We start from the raw sequence: 12,202 nt of genomic DNA on the forward strand, positions 1-12,202 counted from the left end.
CTAAAGTGTATATCTCAGGGTTATCCCTGTTAGGTATATATTACAAAGAAGTCAAAGACAAAGAGAAAGGACATTCGCTTACAAAAATATTTATAGCAGCATTTTTTTGTGGTCACCATCAACTGGAAACAAAGGGGGTGTCCATCAATTAGGGAATTTTGAGAAATGTGGGAAGACCTTTGTGAACTGATAAAGAATGAATTGAGCAGAACTAGGAAAACAATTTACATGATGACCACAATAATGTAAGCTGAAACAACCCTGAAAGGCTATAGAACAATTCAATGCAATCAACAATCATGACTTCAAAGAACCTTGATAAAGAATTCCAGCCATATCTTGGCACGCAGATGTCAGACCAGAGTTATAGCACGAGATGTGAATTTTCAGACCTGGGCAATGTGTTGCCTCGTTTTCCTTGACTATTTTTGTTGTTATTTGGTCATTTTTCAGTTGTGTCTGACTCTCGTGACCACATTTGGGATTTTCTTGGAAGAGATATTGAAATGGTTTGCCATTTTCTTTTTCAGCTTATTTTACAGATGAGGAAACTGAAGCAAAGATGGTTATGTGACTTGCCCAAGGTCACATAGCTAGTTAGTGTCTGAGGCTAGATTTGAACTCAGAAATAGAAGTCTTGCTGACCCCAGGTCAGGAAGTGCTCTATCCAATGTGCCATCTAGCTATTTGACTATAATGTACTAATTTGTTATAAGAGAAGGCTTCTATGGGTCAGGGGAATAGGGAGTGATTGGGATGCCAAAGAAAGTATCAGTAACATTTTTTTAAAACAGAAGAAAACTAAAAGAAATTCATAAGGATCCACAAACAGTGCAATTCTGCTACCATTATTCTGTTGTTTTCTAGAAAGAAGTATTTCTATAACAGAGAAGAGTCTTTTCTGCTAAATTTATTATAAAAACTACATAACAAATAACATATTAATAAAAGTTACATAGCAGAAATTTACAATATCATATACAATTCTCTTCTGTTCTTTAGATAGTAAAATATTCATGTTTATTAATAATTGTTAAGTTAAAAAAATAAATGGGAAATAAGGATAATGCCTAACATCATCTCATGGGAAATCTAGAGCAATTTTCCCAAATTCTGCTCCTGGAATTGGAGAATTAGTGTTCATTTAGTTACCTGTGATTTCAAAGACTTTCACTTTGATAGCTAAATGGAATCTTGCAGAATTTTTTTTAACTTAAGTACCTCACCTAGAGAAGGTGAGAGAGGTAGGGGGAGCATAATAGAATGATGTGTGTGTGTGTTATTTTAAAGGCAATGGTGTGAAATACCTGTTTTTGCTTTTGGACAAGCTGCTCCAGCTCCTGTTCCTTTGATACAAGTTTTTGCTCCAGCTCCTGACTCTGGCACTGAAATCTCTTCACATCCTGTCCAACCAAAAGAAGAAAAAATGAAATCCAGATCCAGCCTGGTGAGAGATGTCCTAAGATTCAAAGTCAAAGAGTCAGCAGCCAGCATTGGAAGGGATATTAGTCATAGGTTTATATCTGGAACTACAGGAGGGCTCAGAGGCCAAACCCCTCATTTTAAAGATGAGTAAATTTGGGTCAAGAAGCTTTTAAATTACTTGCTAAAGTCCGCAAGTAGGAAGTGTCAGAGGAGGGATTTACACCCAGGTAACTAGGTGGCACAGTGGATAGAGTTGCCAGGCCTGGAGTCAGGAAGACTCCTCTTCATGAGTTCAAATCTGGCCTCTGACACTTGTTAGCTGTGTGACCTTGGGCAAGTCACTTAACCCTATTTGCCTCAGTTTCCTCATCTGTAAAATAAGATGGAGAAGGAAATGGCAAAACACTCTAGTATCTTTGCAAAGAAAACCCCAAATGGGATTATGAAGAGTTGGACATGACTGAAAAAGTCTAAACAACAACCTCTCATTCCATAGTCAATATTCTTGCCATCCATGGTTAAACCCTTTCACTTTGCAAATGAGGCAAATTTAATTGCTAGGGTCATACAGCCAGTAAGTGGTAAAAATGAAACCATAACATAATAAAAGGAAGACCATAACAACAATTCTTGTTGCATATCTGTTCTTTTTGTCTAGCACTATGCTAGGGATTGAAGGAAATAAGTTTAGATTGGATAAAACACTCCCTACTCTCATAGAATTCACATTCTCCTAAGGAAGTAAGACACCAACATAGTTAGCTATAACATACCGTCTTACATTAGAAGCCCATTAGTGTATTCACACTCAGGTCTCCTTACCAGATAGAGGGAGAGGGAGAGAGAGAGAGAGAGGGAGAGGGAGAGGGAGAGGGAGAGGGAGAGGGAGAGGGAGAGAGAGAGAGATTATCTAGTCTAATACATTTACTTTACAGATTAGAAAACTGAGGCCCAGGGAATTTAAATGATTTTGCCAAGATTACATCAGAGACAGAATCTAAACCCAGCTCCTTTGCCTACTGTCTCCATTGCAATATACTGTTCCTCGGACTCCAAACCCAGCCCACTGCACTGTACTATGCTCTCCTAGTCCAGTGAAATGATATATGTGAGAATACTCCCCAAAGTATATGCAACGCCTGTTATACATAGGCCCCTATCTTAGGGAGGAGACACAGCAGCCCACTAGCTGACCCTATAAACCTAGATTTAGTTGTGAGCTCCTTGAGGCGAGGGACTTTCTTTTTTCCTTTCTGTATTGCCAGTTTAGTTGTTTTAGTCATGCCCAGCTCTCTATGACTGTTTTGGCAAAGATACTAGAGTGGATTGTCACTTCCTTCTTCAGCTCATTTTACAGATGAGGAAACCAAGGCAAATGGGATTAAATGAGTTGCCCAGGGTCACACATCTAATAAGTGTCTGAGGCCAGATTTGAAACTGGGTCTTCCTGACTTCAGGTCCAGTGTTCTATCCACTGCCCTACCTGGCAATATAAATGTAGGCATCGAATGTTCCTTAACTGACAATTTGGAGTCATCCTTAATACTTCTCCCTTCCTTTACCAATCAAACCTAAACATTAGAAAACCATCTCACTGAAAGCAATGAACATTTACTTTTTGCCCTTGCACTTAAAATTTTTTTTTGAAGGGCAATTGGGGTTAAGTGACTTGCCCAAGGTCACACGGATAGTTAAGTGTTATGTCTGAGGCCAGATTTGAACTTAGGTCCTCCTGACTCCAAGGCTGGTGCTCTATTCACTGCGCCACCTAGCTGCCCCTACACTTACAATTTTATTATGGTATCATGCACCTATTCAACAATTACTTAGAAATTGTTGAACTGAAATGCCAATTCTTGTCAACTTTATCCCTACTGCAGGGGATAGAGTGATGGGTTGGACATCAGGAAACCCTGAGTTCAGATCCTACTTTAGACACTTACTAGTTATGTGATCCTGGGCAAGTCATTTAACCTCTTTCTGCCTCAGTTTCCTCAACTGTAAAGTGGGGATAATAATAGTATCTAGTTCCCAGAGTTGGTATGAAGATAAGAGGCAACGGAATCTGTAAAGCACCTGACAAACCTTAAAGCACCTTATAAGCATATTAGCTACATTTCTCCCATCTGCCCCTTATTCACTCACATGGCAGTTACATTAATTCAGGCCCTTAACATCTTTTGCCTGGAAAAAAAACAAACAAACTCCAAACTGATCTCCTTTCTTCCATTCTCTCACTTTTTCAATCCATCTGACCCAGAGCTACCAAAACAATCTTCCTAAGGAACAGTTTTGAAAGCCTTATTGCCTCCTGGATAAACTATAAAGGTCTGGGATTTAAAGCCCTTCATAGACTAGATCGAACCTGCCTTTCTGGCTACTTCATATTACTCCCCCCATGTGCTGTTTCAGGAAAGTCAGCCAACCAGTTTTCCTCTCACTTCCTTTCCATTTCCCATCCCATTGTCCCTCATGCCTGAAATGCACTTGCTTCTCACTTTTTCCTCTTATCATAGAATCTGTATTTCATTAAAGGTTTAGCTCACATGCTACTTTCTATGTCGTATTTCCTGATCCCTAAGTTGCCAGGGGACTCTCTTCCTCAAGATATTTTACATTGACTTCTCTGTGTAGACATTGTACCTTCTCTGTGTACCCCGTCCTATACACTGTAAACTCTCTGGGAGCAGGGCCTACCCTGTTTTTTGTCTTTGGTGGTTCTAACATAGTGCCTTGCATAGATAGAGTAAGCATTTGATGTTCGTTTAATTGAATTGAATTTATATCAAACCTAAATCTGTCTTGTACAATTTTCACTGATTGCTACTCATTTTGCACTCTGGGGACAAAGAAAGCAACTCAGATTTTTGTTTTAAATGACAACCCTTCAAATACTCGAAGACAGCTATCGTGTCCTGGAATTCTTCTCTTCTCCAGGCTAAACATACCCATTTCTTTTAACTGATTGTCATAGGCAGGGCCTTGAGGCCCCTCATCATCACACTCTCTTCTCGACATGTTCCCGCTTATCATTGTCCTTCTGGAAAACAAGCTGGGATAGGAGACCCAACATGGAGCTGAGCTAAAAAACAATGATGTTGAACTCAGATGGACCGTTCCAGCAGCAGACACTAATGTGCTCCTCTTCCCTGTCTCCCCCATCCCACTCTTTTATGCCAATGTCACTGTTTGGCATTCCAGTGCTATGATTTCTTATAAGTGTACGTACACAATTTTTTTGTGTGTGTTTTCCTTGCCAGGACTGTGGCTAAACCACAAATTCAGTAGGACCATTTCTTTTCCTCCCCCCTCAAATCCCACGCTACTTAAAGAAATAATGGTTCTTTTTCCTCCTGTCTTCTCCCACTTATTCCTGGAAAATAGTCTTTTTGTTCAAAGAGAAAAAAAATGAGACTACTCCAGGAACTTTAAAGTTAGTAGCAACCAAAAATGGTTCCCTTCTTCACTCACCTCCCTACCCTACTCTCCCCCTTTCCCACAAATCCATCTATGCGTGCTTTCTATCGATGTTCCAGAATAAATATCAGTCATCTCTGCTTCCATTAAAAAAGTCTAACCACCCAATCCAGTCAGTTTCATAGGTATTGTGTTAAAAGGAAGCTGAGGGAGGGAGAAAGCTGGGAGGAGTTAGGGCTGAGTGCTGTCCGGTTCTGATTATCTTAAATTACACTTGTAATTTAATTTCTTCCTCCTTTGCCCGTTACTCCTTGGAAGCTTGCCTTCAGTGTTAGTGGCTATTCACAAGGGCCTATGTTTCACCAGGCAAGTAGTGGAACATGAGTTACAGGCAATAACCCAGTGAACCCTGGTCCCACAGTGGGTCTGCTCATTTGAGATAAAAGAAGAAGAATGGAGACTGCCAATAAGGATTACCAGTCCCAGAAGATCATTCTGCAGTGTCTGACAGGCACGAGAGTGTGGGTTTTGACTATGGCTTACTCATGCAGTCAAACTGATGGTCTGGGAGCAGATAGAGTTTTCTGGCTGTGTTTTAAAGCCTAGGGGTGGGTGGGGAGTAGAGAAGGGTGCTGAAATACTGGCCTGCTTTAAGTGGTGCAGTTGACTGCCTAGTCTTTTCTCATGGAGATTTAGGTTTCTTGGTGGAGTCACCATAAGAAGGATATAAGGAAAATGGCCTTTTTAAAAAATATAGATTTGGAATCAGAAGGCCTGGGTTTAAAACCCAACCCTAGGATTTACTATCTGTCTGATAGGAGGCAATAATAAAAATAATACAGCCCTGACACTTACTATGTGTGATAAGAGGCACACAATAATTAATAATCATCAAAAGGTCAAACGGATTAATGACCTCATTCTTACAGACATTTTCTCCAGTGATGCAAGTCATAAGACACTGACACCTGCCCATCCTGTACATGCCTTGTCCATGTTCTCCCCTAAGTTCACCAGAGGAGGTGGGAGAAAGCTGAACTAGTGTTTGGAGAGAAAAGAACTGATGCAAGAGATTTCACAGAGGTAGAATCAAGATTTGGCAACTGATCGCATGTGGTGGATGAGAGAGGAGTCAGAGATAATTCCAGTGCTCCAAACCTGGGTCTGTTGGAGGGCTCTGGTAGTCTTGGTGGAAATGGGCATATCTGGAGGAAGAACAAGTTTAGAAATAGAGAGATACAGATAGATGTATAGATCTGTGTGTGTGTGTGTGTGTGTATATGTATGTATGTATTCATTGCACTATCAGCTGCCTCTCAGATAAAGAGCCAAGCCAAAAGCAGGAAGGCCTGAGTTCAAATCTAGCCTTAGTCATTTTCTAGCTGTGATTCCTTAGACAAGTCACTTAACCATTGGAGGCCTTATTTGCTTTCTCCTGACACCAAAAGCTTTCTGGTGATACACTCAGTCCATCCACTTATAATCCCTTACCATGTGACCAGTCGATCTTTTCCAATCATACTTTTCCCTGATACAACTTACTCATATTCTTCTTTAAATTTCTCTCATGGGCTTCTCTCTCACCCTTGGGGCAAGATTTTCTAATAATGGTGATAATAATAGCAGACATTTATAAAGTGCTTTAAAGTTTGCAAAGTGACCTATATGCTGTACAGCATTTGAAGCTAACAATAGTCTTATGGAATACATTAAGAATACAAAGCATTATTACCCCCATTTTACAGATGAGGAAACCAAGGTTGAGAAAGCTTAGGTAATTCTTTCACAGTCACACAGTAAGGCTCAAAGGAGAAATTTAAATGCAGGGTAATATCTTAATCATAGTTTCCTCAGCTGCAAATAAAGGGATGGACTAGATGGTTTCTAATCTTTACAGGTCCACATTTTATAATCCTAGTCCATTGAGAGACAATATGGTATACTGGTAAGAAGGTTGAAACTAACATTACCAAAATTGGGGTCAAATCCTGGCTTGGCCATTTACTATCTAAGTAACCACAGGCAAGTTATTTATATGTTCTGAGTTTCAGTTTCTTCATTCATTTAGGAAAAATCAAAACAAAATAAGGTGTGCTATTTTACAAGGTTTTGCTTAATAACCTTTAAAGTGCTATAAAAGTATGTTATCTTTGCTCATGGAGAAACAGGGTGAGTTTTCTTCATAGCTCAGCTCAAGTACCATATCAAACATTCAGATCTCCCTCTCTGCTAGTGCCCCACCCCCTGAATTTACTTTGTATATTTTTATATTTATTCGTATTTGTAAATGTCATAGACAAAACTATAAGCTCCCTGAGGGCAGAGGTAGTCTGTCTCTCTCTGTCTCTGTCTCTCTCTCTTTCCTTCTTTTTTTCTCTTCTTTCTGTCTTGGTATCCTAATGCCTGGCACATAGTAGGCATTTTTAAAATGTTTGATTTATTGGCAATCTGTAAGGGATAACAAAATTTTAAAACCCTCAGTTGGGTCTTCTAGGCTTAGCTACTTACCTTTAAGAGAAACTGTTCCTTCTCATTTTTTATCTGCTGCTCCATTTCTTCATAGAGATGCCGAACTTCTTCATCATATGTGGCAATTTTCCTAAACAGATGGTAAAAAGGGGTGTTTGACTAAATCTATGCTGAGGTTACTGTCACTTTACATATATAACATATGTGATTTGGGAGACATAACTGATTTAGAAGCAGGGAGTGTAATTGGTGAATGTAGGAGTTTTGTTTCAGCCAAGGGGGAAGCTCAATTCTAAATCAACAAAAAGGGAATATATTATATAGTGATGCAAATTAGATATGATATACTTTTTTGGTGGGGAGAGGGTCCTGTTCTGTGATTTTATCAATTCTGGGAATTCCCAGTGAGGCAATTCCCTCTACCAATGAAAATATGCAATTGTTGGACTACTTATAGTTGAGTCAAAATACTGGCCACTGGAATGGACACATTCTATAATTTCATGTTATATAAAGTCTTCTGGGCACTCATTACTGCATGGCAATACTTTTATTCTCCCCTTCTTTATCATATTTTTAAAAGGTGGCTTCTTCTCTCCTCAAACTATTTTAGTCACTCTCCATATTCTCCTCACTGATCATATAACCTCACCTACTTTACTAAGAAAATGAAGGCCATCTTCCATGATGAGCTTTCCCACCTTGTCAGCCTTGCTTACTTGGTTCACCCCTGGCTCTCCAGGATACTTTTCACCTCCCCTCACTTGCAGCTTCCTTTTACATGTTGTCTCCCCCATTAGAATTAAACTCTCTGAAAGAGCTTTCTTTAGCTTGTATTTATATTTGTATTCCTAAATATGGGAATGCATGGAGTGTATAGAATGTTCAGAAGGACTGGCATCTATGGTGTGAGGGCTTGCCCAGCCCTTTTCAGGGCTATTTTCCATCTTTGGTGTCTGCCTGATTCACCCAACTCTCACTTTGGCTACAAGAAACTGTATCATGCACAGTGGCCACACCCCAGTAAACCATCTCAGCAAATGGGCTAAACCAGGGTGAGGGTAACTTATAGGCCTCAAACCCATGGGTGAGTTGGGGGGGGGGGGAGGAGAGGTAGTTTCTACGACAAGCATGTGAAAACTCTCCCCATTAGAATGGGTGGATGAGAACAATTTGTTCCAAAAGTTATGAAGACACTGAGTCAGACATCAAAGATGCCAAGGTCATCCACTGCAGCCCAGGTTGTCACCGGTCATCTTGACTTTTGTCCTACCACTGGACTTTGATCATTCAGGAACAGAGAGTGAAGGTGATGACTTTGTGCAACTCTGCCTCACCTAAATCCAATTTATATGCAAATCAAGACATCACCATCATGGGTCCTCTTCAAAAAACAAAGGACAAATAACAATTTGTATATCCAACAATGCCTCCTCTCCTCTCCTCTGCTCTCCTCTCCTTATCCCCTTTCCCCTTTCCCTCCCTTCCCCTCTCCTCTCTTCTCTCTCTTGCTTCAGTTTCACTGTCTCTATGTCTCTCTCCCTATTCTGTATCTCAAAACCCCTCCCTCTACATCTTCACCCACTCTCTTCTCCTCTGCTGTGGTCTCTAGGGAATATGTAGACCCTCGCCTCCTGTCGAGGCTAACACTTCTGCCTCTGATCCTATCCCTACCTGGAGTTTGCTCCCTTGATCATTCTTTCTCTCCCTTTTCTAATATTCAGTCTCTCCCTTCTACTTGCTTCTTCCCAGCTGCTTGCAAACATGCCCAGGTTGCTTCCATTATTGAAATGATAGCAATAGCCTTCACTTGACCCTGCCTATCACTTTACTGTTTCTTGTGTCTATTCCTTTTCTCTACCATGTTCCTGGAAAGAATTCTCTACTCTCCCTGCCTTGACTTCCCCAATAACCACTCATTTCTTGATGCCTTAGAAGCAAGTTTATGAATCCACCACTTGACTACAATCTCCAAGGTCACCAACAATCTCTTATATGTTAACTCCAATGACCTTTTCTCAGTCTTCATCCTACTTGCCTCCTGTGCAGCTTTTGTTAATGCTGACCATGATCTTGAATGCTCTGGCCTTTCTTGGCCTCTACTGAATCTACTTCTACCAGTTTGGTCCTTTCCAGCCTCCTTTCGGGCATCATAACCTATCTTCCATACTCTAAGAAAGGCTCCATCCTGAGTAATCTTGTTTTTCTCTCTCTCTGAATTTTCCCCTTGGTGATCTTATCAGCTGCCATGGGTACAAGGACCATTCCTACAGGGATGGAGGAAAGGAAGGGGAATAAGCATTTACACAGTCTCTATGATGTATCAGGCACTATGCAAAGTGCTTTTTACAAATATTATTTCATTTAAATTCTCTATTTAAATTATTTAAATTAGAATATTTAAATTCTCTCAACCATGCAAGGTGGGTTCTATCATCATCCCCATTTTAAAGTTGAGAAATGTGTGTATTTGTGTGTGCATATGTACACACACTATATGTATACATACATATACACATATCTATGAAGACACATACACACAGATCTCTGTATCTCTCTATTTCTACACTTGTTCTTCCTCCAAACATGCCCATTTCCACCAAGACTACCACAGCCCTCCAAGTGACCCAGGTTTGGGGCACTGGGATTCTCTCTGACTCCTCTTTCATCCACCACATCCAATCAGTCGCCAAATCTTGATTCTATCTCCACAAAATACCTTGTATCAGTGCTTTTCTCTCCAAATGCTAGTTCAACCTTCTCCCACTTCTCACCTAGATTATTGCTACAGCCTCCTAATTCGTCTCCTTAATTTTTAGTCTTTCTCCTTCCTACATGATACTAAAATAATCCCCCCAAGGCACATATCTGATCATACAAAAAAACTTCAGTGACTACCTATGACTTTTAAGACAAAGTACATATGGGAAGTCTAGGTGGCGCAGTGAATAGAGCACCGGCCCTGGAGTCAGGAGGACCTGAGTTCAAATCCAGCCTCAGACACTTAACACAAAACTAGCTGTGTGACCTTGGGCAAGTCATTTAACCCCGACTGCCCTACCTTCTCCCTCCAAAAAAGCAAAAACAAAACAAAAGAAAACACAAACACAAAAAAAGAAATAAGAAAAATAAAGTTGTTTAAAAGATAAAGTACATACGCTCCCCAGCTTGACCATCTAAAACCCTTTTTATTCTGTCTATAACTGTTTTTTCTATCCCTATTTCAAATTACTTCTTTCTTCAAAATTAGTGTTCCAGACAAACTGATTTCCCAGACATCAACATTCTATCAATTCCCTCCAGGTAGTTACGCTTAGCTCCAGAATCCCCATCATGCACCTCTCCTCATCCCTGCCCCTTAGGATGTTTAGCTTCCTTCAAGTTTGGGCTAAGGTGCCACTGCCACTGGGAAGCTCTCTCTAATCCCCTCCTATTTAAGTGTTAGAACTAACTCTTCTGCTTTTCAAATTATTTGCACTGCATCCTTCGGTAGATTGCTGTCTATAAGAATTTCATTTTTTACTTTTTATCCTCAGCTTCTAGAAGTGCCTTGTTCATAGCATACATTTAACAGATGTTGAATTGAATTGAAATATGTTCAGTCCAGCAGCATAGGATTTAGAATCAGTCAACAAATATTTGAAGATATAAAAAAAGGATAAAATATGGTTTCTGCTTTACCAGATCAAAGCTTGGCACTGGGGATATCAGGTATCTAGGCACTAGGGATACAAAAACAAGCCTAGTCTCTGCCCTCAAAGTGCATACATTTTACTGGGGTGATACATATACTTATGCATAAATATATTATATATAAATATATTGCAACATAATATATAACTGTAAATATGTTATATATTAAAAATAAGTACATAAAAAGTAACTTCTTTTTCCCCTTTGTTCAAAACTTGTTTACATTTAATTAGATAATTCTAAACTAGACATGAAAGCTGTTGTCAGGGAAATGGAAAGAAACCAATGGGTGATGAGCCCAAGTCTCACAAAAATAGAAGAATTTTACTTGATAATAATAAACATTCCAAAATATACCAGTTTTGCCGATTATTACAACCACTGTCCAAATAAAATAGTAGTCCAAGTGCTCTATGAAGTGCATTTATTAAAACTCTAACATTAGTGTAGTCTTGTTGGATGAACATGATAACTAGTTATCCTTGTGACTCATTGAAACATATCAAAGATACGAACGGGCTTCTTTGAAGAAGTTAAAGCATTTTTGGCTGAATATTCAGCACGAAAATTATTCTCACATTGTCTACAATGATGCCATCTTACTGTGACTGAAAAGCCCTTCCCATAGACCATACATTTCTTTACCTCATTACCTTCAGCTCATTTTCTATTTAAAGGTAATTTCAAAAGGGAAAGAGCATTAATAACTACGAGGTTCTAGGACCTGTCCTGAGCTTTAAAGGAAACTAAAGGTTCCACAGAAGTATACATGAGGAGTGAGTACACTCTAGACATGGAGCTTTCACCTGTGAAAAGGATGAGAAGCGAGAGATGGAATGCTGTATACAAAGGAGACAACTATCAACACAGATAACACAAAGCATATGAAGGGAGGCAGTATGATCAAATGAGAAAGGTAGTTAGGAACCAGATTTTGGAGGGCTTTAAGCACCAGACTGAGGATTTTATATTTTAACTTAGAAGTAATAAGAGAGGGGCGGCTAGGTGATGCAGTGAATAGAGCACTGGCCCTGGAGTCAGGAGGACCTGAGTTCAAATCCGGCCTCAGACACTTAACACACACACACACACAAACTAGCCGTATGACCTTGGGCAAGTCACTTAACCCCAACTGCCCTACCTTACCCCTCCAAAAGGCAAAAAAAAAAAAAGTAATAAGAGATCATTGCAGATTTGG

The 12,202-nt window shown here is 39.8% G+C and overlaps 1 protein-coding gene across 1 annotated transcript in view; it reads right to left on the reverse strand.

Moving 5' to 3' along the window:
• Nucleotides 1-12,202, reverse strand: part of CRACR2A (calcium release activated channel regulator 2A) — a 186,599-nt gene that overhangs the window by 86,085 nt on the left and 88,312 nt on the right. Inside the window, exons 6-7 of the mRNA XM_069101435.1 lie at nt 7,351-7,441; nt 1,308-1,403 (exon numbers count right to left, since the gene is read on the reverse strand). Coding sequence (XP_068957536.1) covers nt 1,308-1,403; nt 7,351-7,441 — 187 coding nt within the window. The remainder of the gene's footprint in view (nt 1-1,307; nt 1,404-7,350; nt 7,442-12,202) is intronic.

The sequence above is a fragment of the Petaurus breviceps genome, unplaced genomic scaffold (assembly GCF_028583685.1).
Source record: "Petaurus breviceps papuanus isolate PSGF00001 unplaced genomic scaffold, PetGlider_PUasm1.0 470, whole genome shotgun sequence".
Classification (NCBI taxonomy): Eukaryota; Metazoa; Chordata; class Mammalia; order Diprotodontia; family Petauridae; genus Petaurus; species Petaurus breviceps.